The following is a 19,439-nucleotide window of genomic DNA, read 5'->3' as shown; positions in this document are numbered from 1 at the left end:
AGATATTGGTTTGTAAATTTTGTGTAATGTTATTGAATTAAATTGCCCATATAAACTATCATGCTTTACAACTATAGGTTAATTTTGGTCATATACTAATTAACTTCGAATGTATTATGAAATTGATTTCTGCGTATCACTGAAAACAAATTTTGTTAGCACTTATCTGTGGCAGTATGAAAATATAATGAATGCAGTAAACTGTTCATGATTATATCAATATATATTATACCTATTGTCATAAGAATTTGCTTCATCAAATATTGAATTGATTCTAATAGAATTGTCATTGTTTTTATAGAAATTTTTATTCTGGACCCCCATAGATTTCATGAAATTCAGATACCGCTGACTCCAACTTGCATTCATTAAACTTCATGACCAAGACCCAAGATCATGAATATTCATGAATTTATCCTGTTCATGAAGTTTCATGAATATTCATGAATTGTTTGTGCATACTGTTGCGAGTTGTAGTTTATGAATAAATCATGAATTATCATGAATAAACATTCATGATAATTCATCATGGTTTTAAGTTCATGAATATTCTTAAAGCATTCATGAACTTTTTATGAATTTTCATGAAGGGGTTGTTCAGGAATGTTCATGATTTGATGAATAAAATGATTCATGAACGTCCATGAATTGATTAATAGAAGGATTCATGAAAGTTCATGAAATATTTTTCCTACATTATTCATGAAGTTCTTAGTTCATGAATTGCATGAAAATATTCATGAATAATTGAAGAATATTCATGAACTTTATTCATGAATAATTCATGAACTATTCATGAATGTTCATGAAATATTCATCAACGTCTCGAAGGGGGGTATTTTGCATCGAATATGAAAACCACAATAAAATACTAACCAATTCCTAAGTACTCTGTGATTTTTCTTTCCTGTGGTGTTTTGGGTTTTTTTTTTCGACGTATTGTAACACATGGTTTTGATTATTGTCATGATGTTTGATTCTTCAACTAAATTCTTGAATATCACGCCTTTAATGAAACCATGACAACGGGGTTGTTGAGACATTTTTTTCATTTTGAGATGTTGTTATGGTATTGGTTAATCTCGATACAATCAAATAATCCGAATGCAATCTTTGTTCATACACACAATAAATCCAGAATTGTGCCCGAGGCGATCAATACAATGGCATATTAAAATTGCTCGTGTGAGAAACAAGATTTTAAAAGTCATTTGTTTGTCCTAATGAACATCCAATTAAACCGAGTTTTGTTTTTTAAAATGAATCCCAACACGATTCCGATTGAGAAGTGAGAGGCGTCGATGTGTGGTATGGTAATTAAACAAAATAAAAAGAAATCGCGCTCTTGACTTTAATATTGAATTGCGTATTATATGAAATGTTATTTCCCTGTTAAGAACCTCAATCTGGTTTCTATACTTCCTGTTCAAGTCTTCTATAGCATTTGTTACACATCCTGTTGATAATTTAATGAAGCAGGCGATTGTCAAGTCCCCTCGTTGACGACGGTAGTAACGCTTCTTAGCCGACCTGATTCGAGATAGAAAACATATCTCATCATACTTCCGAAATGAAATATTTAGGACGCTAGGACCAGGAGGAGGAGATGGAAGTGAATTATGAGTCGTACAGAGAAAGAGGAAACGGAGAAATGGAGCTGAGAGGAAGGGATAGGAGGATAGGAGGAAGGGGTAGGGGGAAAGGAGGAATGGATATGAGGATAGGAAGAAGGCGTAGAAGGATAGGAGGAAGGGGTAGGGGGGTAAAAGGAAGGGGTAGGAGGAAAGGAGGAAGGGGTAGGAGGATATGAAGAAGGCGTAGAAGGATAGGAGGAAGAGGTAGGATGATAGGAGGAAATGGAATGTAGACAGTGCAAGAGATATCGGGGGAGGAGAGGAAGTATGAGAGAGGGTGAAAGTGGATTATGAGACGGAAAAGTACGAGGAAAGGGGAAAAAGGCAGGAGGGTGGAAGGAATGTGTGACAGGAATAGAATCAGGGGAAGAGGAAGTCAGAAAATGACTATGTCTTATTCGATCGATTAAATGTGCACTTTTATAAATATATTAATATGATATTAATCACAGTCGTACCTCATCAAATGTTAAAAAAATATTAGAGAATATTAATATCAACCCGATATAAACATTAATGAGTAGATGAACTTGAACACTTCTATTGAAATGCCTCGCATACAAGGCTTGATTTATCATTGTTTATCGGATTAATGGGATTCAGACATTAAGTATTCATTTGGAGTATCCTTGGATTCTTTATTCCCTTACTCATTACAAAAGTTGATATTTCCGAATGCTAATACATCATGTAACTTGCTTATCAAATTAGCGTGTTCTTGGCCAATATGGAATTATCAATACCCAGTCATGCAACTGATCAAATGAAATAGATATGCAATAAATCCCCTTTGTTATTGTAGCATCTTCTTTTATGAAGTTGTCATGTTCAGTGGAAATGTTTTCTGATATGTAAAAAATGTATGATAAAACCTAATGTTGAAGGATAACAATATGAATACATGATGCAATCATTAATTTTAACATTTATCCCTAAAGTAACCAATGTTTGTTTGTCCGCACGGGGTATGAAGCACGTGTTGTAACATAAGAAATAGGGATAAACCGCGCGAGAGATTTAATAGCTGTGACAGATGATATGGCGTATGATATCTCGTTAAATGAAGATGATATGTCCCCTTTGAGTGTATGGCGTGGCTACATCCGATATAATTCTGTAATCAATAAATCTCTCATCTGTTCTAGTTATAATGGGTGCTGCCATGATCATTCTATAGGAAATATTGTCCTCCAAATAGAAGCCAAAATAAAAGCAATTATTCATCGTATAGTTGTAGGCGAAAACACATTTCTTCCATATATGGATTTTAATATGGCTTCATAAAGGCTTGAACGCTGATATTTGTTTGGCCTTAAAATGTAAATGGCGGCTGTGAATATTATCACTCAAATAATGCTAACAGAAAGACATAATAATAATAATAATAAAAACATTTCTATTAGAAACTATTTGTAACCATGATTATGACAAGAAGGCTGTTTTAGTAATTCATTCAGTATTTAGAGTAAAACAACTTCACAGTTTGACAATTTATCTTGAAAAGCATTCATTAATATACCCAGATGTTTAATAGCTTTTAATAAATGTAATTTTAGAATTTGAAATGCCTCTTCATATGTCATAATACGCTATGTAATTTACTCGATTGCATTTCATGGGGAAATTAACACCAACTAACTGCACTGAATATAGTTATTAAGAAAAGGCAAACTAAAAAAAGATTACATCATTTATTTATACGGGCTCCAATTATCGCAACTTTAACGAGAACATGAAGTACATAATTCTGTTATTATTCAGCAAGTTCTTAACATTTCACGGATCACATTTTAGGAATCATAGCAATGTCCTGGGAAATCGCGAAAAGATCATCCCCACGAAAATAACCGGAATTGTGGTAAGTCTGCACCAAGGAAGTGATTTATATTGGCTTGCAACAGGATTATTAGATAATCTAATGCTTAAGTTTCTTGATTGTTTTACCTCGACATGAAATTGATATGGGGCAAATGAAGCTATCCCTATTCCATAAGGAATTGTCTGATAGACCTAGTAGTAGTTTTTACTCTTTGATACATCTTCTTTTAGTATACATTTTTGGCTAAATGATTTGGACATGTCCTAAATGGACTTTACTGTGAAAAGTATGATTTATATAGAAATATCGTACGTAGTATTTGGAAAATAAGCAACGTAATTTTGCAATATTTGAATGGAACTATGGCGATGTGCAAGTATCGATGATTTAGTATTTGCTAAGAGGAGAGATAAGAAGCTTTGAGTATTTTACTATAATATAGACTGATCTTCTAGCTAATACTGCCTGTTAAAAATACTAAACGGCCGACAGAGCATAAACGATGCATGCTCATCATTTGAACAATGACTGATGTTTTATAGTGTATATAATTATCTAAATTAATTGAAATATTAATTAAATGGTTTATTTGCTTTTGATGCATGCGCAATTAGTACTTAATTCCATGTAGGGCAGAGTGGCACAATGTTTTGTTCGGGACGCAATTAATAATTTTTGATATTTTTATCTCGAAGTAAAATTTTAAAAAAATCAATAGTGGTAATGGTGTAAAGTAGCTTTTGTAATGGAAGAAAAATACTAAATTACTAATTACTTGTCTGCTCTCGTTTTTTTAATAATTTTTAATTTTTCCCAAACAATATATCAATTTTAAAATAATCAAATAATCATGAAATATGAATATAGTTTTCTTCCATGCACATCTTTCACTCTGCCATTCTTTCATTCATCAGTATAATTACATTGTTTGGGTTTTTTGATAGAGAGGGAGGGGGAGAGAAAAGATAAAATAAAGAACAAAGAATTGGGAAGGAGAGAAGGGATAATAGGATGAACTAGAAAGGACCTGCTCTCGTTTTTGATAGAGAAGCATGCCATTCGTCAGCAATGTAAATATCAACTAAACTTCTAATGATTGTCAACAGCTCACATCGATGTAGTCTTACAACTGTTGGTTTAAGCGGGGTTATTTAGTTCTATGGTTTGTATAAAGTCACGATGTGTTGGCTACAGCAGGGTTTCTCTTCGTCTGAAAATCTAGCGAGAAGGAATGTCATTTGGCTTCTTAACGCCAAGAATAATCTTTCTGGTTGTCTTTGTTGTAGAATGTCCAAATGTATACAGGATTAATTTCGGAAACGCAAGACGTTCAGTAAGATAAAGAACAAATTATAAGACATTGGGTTCCTGGAAACTAATTAACTTTAGAAGGATGTAATATTAGCCGTACTGACCTGTTTTATTTTTTTTGGTGTTTATTTCAGTCATGTTTTTGTGTACGGAAGGTAGGCTGACGATGTAATTAAAAAGTGACGAAGTCAATTAAGGCCGAATATTACGGCGGCGTATTAGGGCCACTACAAAATTTTATTTATCTTGTACGTACAAGTTAGTATCTTGTACGTACAAGATATTATCTTGTACGTACAAGTTAGTATCTTGTACGTACAACTTAGTATCTTGTACGTACAAGTTAGTATCTTAGTTGTACGTACAAGATAGTATCTTGTACGTACAAGATACTATCTTGTACGTAGCTAGAGCTTTGTTATCAAAATTTACAAAACTCGTCGCGTAAATAGACAAATCCTTTGATCTTTTTACTGTCATCTCAGTAATGAAAACAATTCATATATTTCTGATATCAATGGATTATGTTTAATTAGTTTATTTAAGGTCGAGCCAGATTAAAAAGTTCGGAAAAAGTCGGCATATTCGGTGGAAATACACTGATCTACGATCAATAACTGGCCAGTGTTTTTTTCTAGGTCGATCAGAAAGACAGAGAATGGAAAAAAAGTTCGATTCGAAGTGTCAATATGATGTGTGAATATTGGGGGTTATGTTCAGGTTTAGCGTGTGTTGAAATATTTTAGATTGGAGTTGCTATATAATGCTGTTTCCGTCTAAGGAGTTTATCCGTACCTGGGTTCTTTAATTAAAACGCACATATGCTGTATAGCGCTTTAAATTCGATGTGTCATTATTTCGCGGTTTCCAATACAAGTTTATAATGGTGCATATAATTTGCGGATTTCAATATATAATGAAAATAAACCACCCGCCAAATTCAGCCGCTATAAAACATAGTTAATAATACCCCATATACTAGATTAAAGTGAACAGTCGGGCAAGGATGGCTAAAGTCGGTAAAAATGGTGTGAATGTATGCAGTATAATTTCTTATGAAATGGAAAAATAAAATCTCTCGTCAAAATCTGTCTGCGTACGAAGAAATTAATTTAAAGTACGGAAATTCTAAAACATCCTCCCGGCTCACTATGTCCGTGGTTACATTTCCACGCAGCCTCGCTTTCAATGATTTCATTTTTTCTTTACTTTAATGGTCAGAACTGGGGAAACTAAGCAGAACTATATCGTCGTATTAATATGTAAGAACTTTTGGAAGGCCAATGAACGCATTTAGACTGGTTTTCTTTGCTCGACTATTCACTTTAAATAGTGATAAAAAATACAACAAAGACAGTTTATTGATGGATTTCTGGTATGATTTTCACCCTTCCATTTTCCAATGGCATCATATCTGTATTGTGTGTTCTATATAAAAAAGATTGACTACTTTTAGTAAATAAAACAATGATAGAACAGGTCTGAACAAAACCACCTTGTGGAGTTTCCATATTCTGTGCAGCAACAGACCGTCGGCTAGACTTTCGCCCGGGTGTTTTGATTTATTGAATGAATGTATCACTCTCCGGATATGAACGTCTGTCTATAATCCAGCCCGGAGATGAACGAGTGTTCACCACCAACACAGCATTTCTTAGATCTCTTTATATCCATAACATCTCGATTCAGAAGGCAACAGGCCTTAAATACTATATCGTTTTCCGTCTTCTTTCATCCTCCTTTACAAACAACTCTTACTGATTGAACGATATTTGTAAATTGACCTGCAAGTTAAAACACAATTAATCACTGTATTTCACTTAAAGATTAAATAGAATGATTCAGGTTATTCCTTATATGAATTCAATCTTATCCCGAGAAATTCCATTTTAAGGACCCTTTTCTAGTAAATCATGGTGCCGTTGTTTCAGAGTCTGCATGCAAACGACGATGTCATTTTTAACGTTATGAGATGATTTTTAAGCCAATGTAAATGCCTGTTACAAGTAAGATTTAAATATTTTCACTAAATTTAAATTGTCATATTAGCTTCTTGACACATAATATTAAAGTGGTGTGAAGTGGCCCATCATTTAAGGTGTCTGATTTAGTACATCTAGCCTCTACAGCGCATTGAAAAATAATAGTTGGAATGGCTATGAACTGACCAAAGGTCGATGTTTTTTCTCTGTGAACACATTCACCAAATTTTGACAGGTCCTAAAACGTCATCGCTGTATTAGTCAAAAGACTAATTCACGACGATTTAATTTCGCAATCTAGACTTTAATTATTCTACTTTACTCGTGTTAAAAACTCACGCCGATTTTTTTTCCGCAAATTTCTATCGCCAGCGAAATACCCCCAAAATATATTGATTAACAATAGATATTACTTAATATTCTTTAAAATATGTATTTCCTGCACAGAAATGTCATTGTTGTTTCATTGCCTCTGTATTGTGTTTTAACCGCAAACCTTTTTTGTATATATCAGACGGAGAGCCTTACCATTTGACAGCGTGGTGTCAGTGAATTCACTTCGTTAGCTGTCGTCCACTGCTCATCTAAATCCAGGTACATTACTAAAACTGTTGTTTAATTTCAATAGAAAATCCTTTATTTGTTAAAACATCACACAAAATTATTTTGTGCCATTCTTACGAATAGGCAAACGTGTGTGCGCGGGAACGGAACCAGGTGTTTCAGACAAGAAAGCGTTATCGACGTCGATAATGACACCCATCAAACAGAGCTCAAGTTAGTCTCAGGTGGTGACAACACTCAGTTATTCTTGGATAATATGATATTATGTTTTGGACGACCTGGAATCGCGATGCAAGATTTATTATAATCTTAAACGTGAATAATTCTAGGACTTTAAAAGAAATCAAAACGTAGGAGTTCCAATTTTAATGAACTAATAAGGGATTGATTTATCGAATGGGCATCGTCCCGTTTTACTTTTTGTAATTAACTGCGGCATATTAATAAATTTCACATTCCGCCAATGATAAGGGAACATGGTGGAAATGGAAAATATAAATTGACAAGTTCTTACTCTAAACGAATCATGTTTGGATAACCTTTACATGGGTGAATATTACTTTTTAATTTAACCGTTCAATTGCAAAATAGTATATGCCCTTCTCATAGGAATACTTATATAAAAATAACACGACGATATGAGTTTATTACCTGGCTAGGTGTTGTGAGTGCCTTTAGTTTCCAGGTTGTAAGAGTTCCCAATGGATATAGAGATTATCGACTTACGACATAATGAGCATAAAAGCCGTGACTGTTAATGAAATTGAATACCTGTGTTGTGATCTCAGATGTAGCTCATGGTGATTTGCTTGTGCTTATCATTGGCCTCATTAACTGTAATGGCGATGTCATGCTAAGGTCAAGACCCCAATAGAATAATGATTACTGTTGGTATTCATGGCAGCTCACGGGAAACGGTGCCTAATTATAAAGCGAGAAAACACTATTCAGTGTATAGTGTAATTGAACCCAGTTGTAGACACCGTTTACCCTTATAGAACATTTGAATATAGACTCTTGTATCTTATTTTTATTTTACCCTTTTTTCCTTTGTTGTTTTGATTTTTTGGGGGTTATGGTTGGACGGGGTTGTTTTTGTTTTTGTTTGTTTGTTGTTGTTTTTTTTTTTCATTTTTTTTTCTTCGGTTTTTTCGCGTAATACATATTTTGCAAGATGCATACGTATTGCGATTACAATATACTTACTTACCAGTTATTTTTGACAGCAGAATACTAGTCTAGAAATTGTTTTTGAACCAACAGCCTATCGTACCGCCTATGGCTGGATCATGATCTAAATAGCCTAATTATAGTCTCATCCTTATAAATGGCACTTTAGGAGTTGGCACGGTTGTCTGACGTTTTCAATACTCTGACAATTATCAACAATCCATATAATGGGTTTTGCAAAGTGAATACATTGTATGAACCAGTCCTAGAAATTCTGACCCAGTATCCGGCCTTTAGATATCTTTTTACAGTATCGCACACGATGTAATGGCGGAAATCTCTACTTCCCGTCAAGCATTTGTCAAGCTACTAAACTCAACACTTCATTCTCAGCCATTACCTTATTTCGCTCTGTACGAGGACAAGCCTTGTTCAGAGTGAACAATAATGCATAGATGACCAGAGATACACGGGTGAGTCGACAATAATTCATTAAGTGTTACTTAATTTCGCGTATTCTAAGAGCAAAGAGAACCCGGAAAAAATAAGTATCGTAGAGACTGTATAAGTGATCATGCTTGAAATCGAGAAAATAATCCACCTCGAAAATAAAGTTTGTTTAATGTATAATAATTGAACTTTAACACAAACACTACACATTGTATTAAAACCTGTAAGCGTACTAATTTTGCCGTTGCCAATAAGTAGCGCAAAAATAATTTTGAACAAATTACAGAAATCAATGAAACAAGATCGAAACAGTTTTCAGATTTATACGATGTTTCAACATTTATTTCAGTGAAATTCAGTATTCTGGACAAAGCCATGGGTAAAGAAGACAAAGTTCTTGATCCTCAATATTAAATATGGCTTCCGAAAGCTCAAACAATGTAACATATAGTATTTCTCACGTAATAACGCGAAAGTTTCGCGTAAAAACGCCAAAGTTTTGCGTAATTATGAGTTAGTTTTGCGTGATGACGCCAACGTTTCGTGTAATATCGCGATTTTTTTTTACTTCTACAAAAATTAGTTCAATCGACTTTCGTAGTAGCTCGTATCAAAAGTATTATAACGTATGTTACAGCGACCGTGGAAGAATAGTGAAAGCGATGATATGTTTTCTATGATCAAGGTATTCCAACCAGTTATTTTGAACACAAAAAGTTCTGTCGGCGTTCGGAAATTTCTTGTTGACAATGTGTTGTTCAAACTCGAATAATCAAAGATTTAAAACAATTTGCAAAAAACAAATACCTAGTTATACTATAGAGTATTTGAATATCATATGTTTAGTTTTTGTGTGAATTAAATCATATATTGGTTTAAGATTTAACCTCCATGTGGTGCATGCAATGAAATATAGGTATTTACATTATCACTACGTTACCTTACCAAGCCCAGTTGACAGTCATATAGACTATGAACTTCAATAGCTTATCATGATGCAATTATCATTGTGACGTCACAATTGTCATACCAGCGATCACGGAAAACGATTGTTCTAAAGGTTGTTCCATCCTTGACGACAACGAACGATTAATTCACTATAGATAGAAAATCATTTGGTATTTCAACATAGAAAATGCAAAATCTTTTGGTATTTCAACATAAAATTATAGCCAAATGTAAATATAAGCATTGAACGTCTTTCAGTTGGCAGTCATAGCCAATATGAATGCCAATTGGACAGAGGCAAATCCAACATGTTTGCCTCTGTCCAGTTGGCATTCTTTTAGGCTATGAATGCCAACTGAACTTGCCTTAGTGACCAACTTTCGTGAATTTGCCTTAGGGAGCAACTTAAGTGACTTTACTTTAGTTACCAACTTAATGAGTTTGCCTTAGTGACCAACTACATGTATTGTGAATTTGCCTTCGTGACCAACTTAAGTGAGTTTGCCTTAGTGACCAACTCTCGTGAGTTTGCATAAGTGACCAACTTTCGTGAGTTTGCCTTAGTGACCAACTTTCGTGAGTGTGCCTTAGTGACCAACTTTCGTGAATTTGCCTTAGTGACCAACTTTAGTGAGTTTGCCTTAGTGACCAACTTTCGTGAGTTTGCCTTAGTGACCAACTTTCGTGAGTTTGCCTTAGTGACCAACTACATGTATTGTGAATTTGCATTAGTGACCAACTTTCGTGAGTTTGCCTTAGTGACCAACTACATGTATTGTGAATTTGCATTAGTGACCAACTTTCGTGAGTTTGCCTTAGTGACCAACTTTCGTGAGTTTGCCTTAGTGACTAACTTTCGTGAATTTGCCTTAGTGACCAACTTTCGTGAGTTTGCCTTAGTGACCAACTTTAGTGAGTTTGCCTTAGTGACCAACTTTCGTGAGTTTGCATTAGTGACCAACTTTCGTGAGTTTGCCTTAGTGACCAACTTTCGTGAGTGTGCCTTAGTGACCAACTTTCGTGAATTTGCCTTAGTGACCAACTTTAGTGAGTTTGCCTTAGTGACCAACTTTCGTGAGTTTGCCTTAGTGACCAACTTTAGTGAGTTTGCCTTAGTGACCAACTTTCGTGAGTTTGCCTTAGTGACCAACTTTTGTGAGTTTGCATTAGTGACCAACTTAAGTGAATTTGCCTTCGTGACCAACTTAAGTGAGTTTGCCTTAGTGACCAACTCTCGTGAGTTTGCATAAGTGACCAACTTTCGTGAGTTTGCCTTAGTGACCAACTTTCGTGAGTTTGCCTTAGTGATCAACTTTTGTGAGTTTGCCTTAGTGACCAACTTTCGTGAGTTTGCCTTAGCGACTAACTTTTGTGAGTTTGCATTAGTGACCAACTTAAGTGAATTTGCCTTAGTGACCAACTTAAGTGAATTTGCCTTAGTGACCAACTTAAGCAAATTTGCCTTAGTTACTTCGGTGACCGCATTCAGTTGTTTGATAGAAAGTTGTAGAATAAAAATAAATCAAATCACAATTGCGCCGTTATAGTAGATATTGTTTATGTCGCTATAGCCTGCTATCCGAGATGAAGACAGTCTGTCCAATGGTGTCTATGTCAGTGTGGGTTTGATATACAATTGTTTATCGATATTGTTTATTCGATGTCATTTGACCATGTCATAAGCATCCATACATGTTCTGAAAAAGCCTATTGTCCACAAAGATATCCACCGTTCAATATGAAACCTGCTACCCTCACCAGATGGCGTGGTATCAAATTAAACGATCCGTTACAGATGGCGCTTTATGTGGTTTCATGATGCTCACCAGGTGGCGCTATTTGATTACACAACCTGCATATCGGTTGTACGTTCTCTAATTACACACAATATCCATCACATGGGAAACAGCAGATCCTCTTCCCACGCACTTTGTAAGGATGTTACGTAAAGCCAACGGATCAAAGAGTACTTCTTGTCACCAAGAGAATTCAGAGTTTTTTTGTAAATTGTTTTGCATAAATGCAAAGGGTTGTTCATCTAGTGAACTGCTCAATTTGTGATGGCACTTGGTCTAAGGCGGATCCAAAGGTATAAAGACTTGATTCACAGGATACAAAGCATACTTACTGCTCTGCAGCTGGTCACATAATACCGTATAACCGACTATTTTTGCGGTTATTTTTTCCGATTTGAACTACAAAAAGGAGAAAATTAAATTTAAGCGGTTTAAAATTTTCGATATCTGGTTTTAAGGGTATGTAATTTATTATTAAACCATTTTTTCTGTATTTCGCCAATCAAATTTCGCGATCATAGCAATGTTCCGCGAACATCATCCCCGCGAAAATAATCTGGTATTAAGTAACTTTAAAAAAAATATCAATTTATTTTGTAATTATTTTTCTACTTGAAATGTCATGTTCAATCAAGAATTTAGAAAATATTACGTTCAAAAGCGTTGATCTTGTTCTGGTCCATATTTATGCAGTGAGATACTCAACAAGTACTTTTAACTTTGTCTGTGACGCTGAATATCCTATCTACCCATTGCATGTCCAAAACATTTCTCAATATTTGCCATTTGTTTGGGAATATTTTGCCGTATAAACAAGGCTAAATATGGCATCTAAGCTAGTCGTATCTTGCGTTGTCATTGCTCTTTACTTTCGAAATGCCTCGCCAAAAAATCGTTTCATGATTGTATTCAGAATCACGGTTTGTTTTCGTGCTGTTATTAAAAACTATTATTTGTTTTAAAACCAGGAATGTTACACATAGATACATATCTGGGTAAAGAATTGACAAATGTTTTGATATTTGCTTTCAACCTTTTATAATTACTATCTCATTGATTTGGAATTTAAATAGCTGTTGTGTATACATTATGGTGTCAAACTAATGCTTTTTCGAATTGAAAATGGTCTTACTTCGTCGCAATTTTAGACCAATATTGATTTTGAATAGGTAAGCGCAATGTTAATTTCGGGTATTCAACCAAACATCTTAAACGTGATACTTTATACGCAGAAAGTGTCTTTTACGATATGCGCTTAAATATGATAGGTAAATATGATTACCTCTTAAATTCGTACGTTTAGAATACACTTTGTGTGTCGATAAAGTCCACGAAAACACAAGAACATTGAGTAGATCGTACGAAAAATAACGCTGGCACATGACATTATAATTAAGTGAGACCTAATCTGGAATTGCACTATTCCCAGCACACATCGTGTTCCGCGGCAATCAGCTGTTGATCTCTCCCTCCCAGCCCAGCAGAGTTATCGAACGACTTGAAATCAAAGCGGTGTTGGACGAGGTGTAATTGCGGCGACAATTGATAACGTGCTGAAATAGACCGAGCAGATTTTGTAGTTTTCATTTGGCGTGCCTATCTGTCAGCCGTGATGACAACCACACCAAGTCCTTTATTTCATTGGATTTGTATTTCTCGTTTGATTAGAGTAAGAGGTCCGTGGTAGGTGTATTGGGGTCATGTCTCTATGGCGATATACATCTCTGCTGTGAATCGACTTCGTTAGAGACAGGCTGTTTGTTGAAGGCCGGGAATTATGTGCTGGGTACAATTATTTCTGATGTTTGAACAATCCCTAATAGATTACCAAGATTAGGGTTGGTTTCAGGTCATCTCCATAATGTTTTCTTTCTTTGCCAATTTCCTTATGAGAGTTGTCTAAGTTCAAAATATCCTGCTGTCTGGTTTATTTAGGTCTTAAACGTCGCCAAATGCTATCATATTGAAGCCGATATAACGATAGAATAATGCGTTCGATGTTTGCTTCATGTTTTATGACAATTGGTCTTTTATAAATAATTGTTTTGCTAATTTTAGATTCCAAAGTTTCTTTGCTTCATACAGCATCCCCCCATTTCTGCTTTGTTTCTTTTGCTTATACATATTGATCTTTCTTTGAAAAATGATTGATAGAGTTGAAGGTATCCGAGCCGAAAATATTTTTTGTTTCAATTTGAAAACAAACTATGCCATTTTCTTTAAAACAAAAGACGTTTTTTCACAAGCAGATGTATATTACAGCAATCATTATCTGTTCTGCAAGACTGGTTTACCATCTTTGGCTAAAGGTGCGTTCGTCGGCATCACTTGCGCTATATTACCATTATTTCACTGCTGTATCCTCCATAATGGTAATCTATTTCCTTCTCAGTTTTAGTAATTTCGTAACTGCATTATCCTAATTTTGTTACTTCGTTACATATTATCTTGAGAATTGGACTTGGTAAAACGTCGCTGGACATGATATTTCCAGTGTCTGTCGCCATTTCCTCGTCTAAATAATCCCATGTGATGTTATTTTTGTGGTACTTCCTTACTTGTTCCCGGCGTCCTCCATGAATGTTTCCTAGTTTCCTGACTCCGTGCTATACTTTCTAAACATCTATCGGTTTCTCTTGCTCTTATAATGACTCGATGGTAGGGTGGTTCAGGTTTCTGACATATTACAATAAGCATTCTATCTTAGGGTCAGTATGGCCTTGTTGTTGATATGTTCGACTTTCGACTTCCGCGTGGCCTTTTACTGTGTAACCTTGATCCCATGACTTTCTACTGTACTCTGTCCAAACACTAACGTATCCGAAATACTACCAGTAGTCGTCATCAGTCGGTCCTACTTCTAAAACCAACATACAGGTCAACGTGGTTGTGTTTTCCCTATGAAAACTATACTGTGCAGCATTCTACAACTATCACACGTTTACACACCCTTAAAATATGGCAAATGTAGATTGGGGAATGGATTCAATTCAATTCAATTGTTTCTTGCATCCATACAAAAAAGGATCGATAGCAAAACAAACATAACACAAAATAGATTAAAACAACAACTTAAACATTTATCAAGCCAGCTTTCCCCAGTTCAAATGACTTTTTAACAAAGAGGCCTAAATCCTGTAGAAGTTTTAGATCATTAGAAGACAAGAGTCGTATCAAATTTTCAAAATCTGTTAGATGATTGTTAATTACATCTTTATGTCTATTAAAGAAAATTGTTCTCACTGCAGAGTTAACGGAATGAAGTGGATTTCATCCTCAGTGTCATTACAAAATTTGCATAATCGCAGAGGACGGTAAATCGTTTTTACCTTACACGCCTCGATTTCTAAACTGTGGTTGTCAATTCGCAGTTGTGCGGGCAACTAAACAATCTAATGTGCTGTTATTATTAAGGAGTCAGAATTTTCTTGAATTGGGATGAAACTGTTCGTTACATGTTTTCATTTATTAATGACATTGAATTGACTAAATGATTCTAAATACATCAAGGAAGTGTGTGTTTGTTGTTCCATTGATAGTAGTGAACGTGGATTTGATGGTAAAAGTAGCGGAAGTTCCCGGGAAAAATCACTTACCGATATTGGAAGAGCGCAAAACAACATGGGTAAAATGAAAATAGCTAGAACAAATAATCATACCCTGCCTTCATTTCGTTACCGGCATATGGTATATGCATTCCGTCCCATCGTCTTGTAGTCTTTTTTGTTTTTCTTTTAAAATCATGTTATTTCTGGCATTTGCAAGTATGCTGTCTATATTTTCAGGAAGACATATATGGTATACTTTCTTTTAAAAACATGTTTTTCATATCTTTCAGAAATATGATGGACTTCACGAGTAATCTGCGCCTGCGCATTAGGACTAATAATCACACAATGGAGGCGGTGGTAGAAACCATTCGGAAGAGTGATTCGGATGACATCGGGGCTCTTTATTATGTTGTAGCCGTTGTGTTCATCTATGGCTTCTCTATAGTAATGATGATCGCTTCACACATCCGTAAAAACAAACAAGACAATCAGCTTCGTGTCTACTTAAAAGAAATGGCCGTGCTGAGGAAAAACGACCGGAGAGAAAAATTGGTGGGAACCATTTCAAGTTTCACCGCGAGGAAGAATACTTTTTCGGAGGATTTTGAGAAAAAGAAATCTCCAAAAATGGTCGATGGAGGACATGAAGAAAAACAGGAGTTTGTATTTCGTGCCAATAGCACAAGTGATGATACCAACGATTCAGGACTGCAGTTGAATTACGATGACGAATCAGAATCGCCTCCTAAAACGTGTGAAAGTCAAAATTCCAAACAGAATTCTCTGTTAGTAACAGTTATAAATGAACAGACGTCGTTGTGATTTTGTCATGCCAATAACGCTCAGAAGGATCTCATAATTACCGTGCATGGGTAGGCCACCATATTATGATCAATTATCATACCATTTTGCTCAGATATGAATGCTAGTGGGAATGTTTTTAGACCCATAACACGCATATATCCAAGTTAATCCTTAATTTGTATTCATCCAATTACAAGACAAGTCACTCGGATAGCCAATCAAAAGTAGGGTTAAAAACTATGAGATGATAGTACATGATTATCTACATGTATTGTATAGTATAAGCATTATTAATGCTATGACTATGTTTACAAGAAAAACAACCAAGTTGCAATTTTCAAATATGTCAGTATTCCATTGCCTTGTCCCCCATAATGTATTGTTTTTCTTTATCATAATGTTGCTCGATACTTCGTGTCATATTATCTTTATAATTGGATTTGGCTAAGCGTCGATGTACAGGATATTTTCAGCGTCTGTCGCCATTTCCTCATTCAATGCTACATGTGCATGCAATGATCCCTTGTGATTTACATGAAACTTCTTTGATTGTTCCCGGCGTCCTCATATGGTTTCACGGTTTCATTATTTCATAAATCCTTCAAGATTATCGCAGCCATCAAGGATTAAACTTAAATACATTTGTATATATTTTATATGATGGTGATAAAACAAAAAAATAGAATGTACTCTACTATAACAACTGTCAAGCAAAACGTTTGTGATGAGAGTACATATAAAATGTATTTAAATGTAACTGTATATATGATTCAATCTATTTAAGTGAAATTATAAATTATTGTATTAGTTTTTATCCATGGTCTTGTGTTTATATTTGTCATGCATGGCGAGAGGATTATACCTTTGATTCGAGTTATTTAGTGATCAATTTGCACATCTTCGGTCAAATTACAAAGATTTGAAAGGTTTCGACAGACGTTGAGGCGGAAATCTTTTCGACTGAACTGATGCATATATTCTTAGGGCGCAACTATCTTTTCTGAAAACAAGAGTTCAGATGGCAAACTTGCTTATTGGTGCGCAAATAGTATTTATCAATACAACAGACGCAAGTACGATTTCCACATACAATTGTTTTCTGTGTGGACAAGGGGGAGTAACTCTAACACGATATTACACATATCGGTCGGAGTACATGTATATATATGATGTGATTGTGATCGAGCGGACACATCCAAAAATTTTAAAACGTGAAAATGGTGCTATATTTGGCTCAGAAAAATAGAGAAATGTATCATACATCAAATGCTTGATAACTGTTGTGATTGATGGAAATTACATTTAAAAAATGTATTTTTTCTGTGTATATATACTGTATATATATTGTTGTAGACACGTGAAGAAACCTGGGCAGATTATTTTGCTCTAAATTCAACCTTTTCTTAATGTGAAAAATATTTTTTCAATGGATTTTATTCTGCCATAACTCTATGTTCCTTTGATAATGTTTACATGGATCCCGATAATCGATTTCAAGAATTTCGGGATCATACTTTCTACTTTTGTTTTCAATGTGTATCGTAGTTTTTTCTCTGAAAACAAGACAGATCAACAAGATTCAACCAGTGCCTAATATTTTACAATTCAGTCCATTGAAAAAAATATCCTACCAAAATAATCAAAAAACGTAAAAATGAATGCTTATAGAGGAAAAATACGAAACCTGCATCGAATGTTTTGTTCATTGTTTTTCTGTCGTAGATTACACAAACATCTGATAAATTGATGACACCATCAAACGAGACGTCCTTCAGATATGCCAAGAAAACCCTGCAATGGATATATTGTTGGGGGTTTAAAGTGACAGCACATGCAAGATATTGTCAGTTGTTAATTCTTAATGTCTATAGTTTCAAATACCACGCGTCCTTATCATCCTACGTTTAGATCATATAAACCGGAATAATTTGAATATCTCATATCGAGGATTACATGTTGCGTACCATATCAGGATTACAAAATTATACAGGGATTTAAGATTCTTCCAAATGCATGTATTATCGGATGAATGGATAGATATTGTCACTAGGTACAAGGTTCTGAATATCTAATCCGCAAAATATTGTCTTTCTGGTGGATCCCTAGCAAATAGCGGGCATTATTAAGCCTTCAGACGACCCGAACACGATAAATTTAGATAAGGTGCCTTTAGATTTCGGCGTTCTGTGACAGGATATTGTAATATTGTACCAGTTAAAGATGCTCCACCGCTGACGAATGGTATTGTATCTCTATCAAAAACAGGAGCAGACCAATAAGTATTTTTCTTCGGTTACAAAGCAACTTATTTAACACCATTTCCATCATTGAAATTTTGTGCTTTTTATTTTATTTCAAAATAAAAATATTAAAAATAATTAATTGCATCCCGAAAAAAAATATCTATGACACTATGCTCTATATGGATAGCAATGTAAATTATTCTATATGTATTTTATGCTAATTAGACACAAAAATATACGATTAAACACCGGTTATTTTTCGTATCATGGTTACCGTGTATGCTCCTGTCGGTGGTTGAGCATCTTCAAATAGACATGCAAAGCTTTTTTTAACATGAAGTTTCGAAGAAAATAATCTTTTAAATAATATAAGTGTCATTGGAAGGACTTTATTTATTTTATTATAACAATTATTTTACAAAACATCTAGTTCACAAATTAGACTTTTTTCTTAAAATTCTCCAAAGGAAAGCATTATAGACGCATTACAGACTACAAGGAAGGCTCCTTAACTTTTGTAATGCTTTCCTATAGGGAAATTTAAAGTTAAGGAATTAATGTTCATGAAACTGGGCCCCGAACTGTTTTTACATAATTTACCAGACATTAAATTTATAAGGAATAGCTTAATATATACCAGGTACTATATATACTAACCTACTTAACGGTAATAAGATACTGGACATTTATAACAGGTTTTTCTAACAAAAATATATATATATATATTTCGTAGGTGCATTTTGGAACGATGGAATAAATACCGTGCGGAAATAACCCTGATACCAATGTTACACACTCTGATCTATATTACTTATATAACCGTAATTTGTCATTTTGTAAGAAATAGTCGTTTAAATGTGTGATTAATTTTGTAATGCTATGTACAATTCGCAAAATAAAGTAACTTCGAATAAATTCCATTGTTATCACTTAACCGACTCATTTTCTCGACGATTTCATTTCGAGAGATGTGAGAGTATGCAACTCGCACGGTAATGAAGTTGTATGTGTGAAACGTTCTATTAACGCTTATAATAACCATTTAAGGACTTGTCAGATCTAGGTAGTGAAGGCAAGGCGATGAAGAGAAAACAGGGAGAGATCTTTATACATCCTCCATCTTGTCACATAAACAAACAAAAAATAGATTTGTATGAAATGGCCAAG

The 19,439-nt window shown here is 34.7% G+C and overlaps 1 protein-coding gene across 1 annotated transcript in view; it reads left to right on the top strand.

Annotated features, from left to right (window-relative positions):
- The window catches only part of LOC138325729 (uncharacterized), a 32,058-nt gene extending 12,883 nt beyond the window's left edge, over window positions 1-19,175 (top strand). Inside the window, exons 2-3 of the mRNA XM_069271581.1 lie at window positions 7,261-7,340; window positions 15,513-19,175. Coding sequence (XP_069127682.1) covers window positions 15,517-16,047 — 531 coding nt within the window. The 5' untranslated portion in view covers window positions 7,261-7,340; window positions 15,513-15,516 and the 3' untranslated portion in view covers window positions 16,048-19,175. The remainder of the gene's footprint in view (window positions 1-7,260; window positions 7,341-15,512) is intronic.
- Window positions 19,176-19,439: the final 264 nt, after the last annotated feature.

The sequence above is a fragment of the Argopecten irradians genome, chromosome 6, assembly GCF_041381155.1.
Source record: "Argopecten irradians isolate NY chromosome 6, Ai_NY, whole genome shotgun sequence".
Classification (NCBI taxonomy): Eukaryota; Metazoa; Mollusca; class Bivalvia; order Pectinida; family Pectinidae; genus Argopecten; species Argopecten irradians.
The sequence above is the reverse complement of the archived record's forward strand: the minus strand, read 5'-3'. Positions and strand labels throughout refer to the sequence as shown.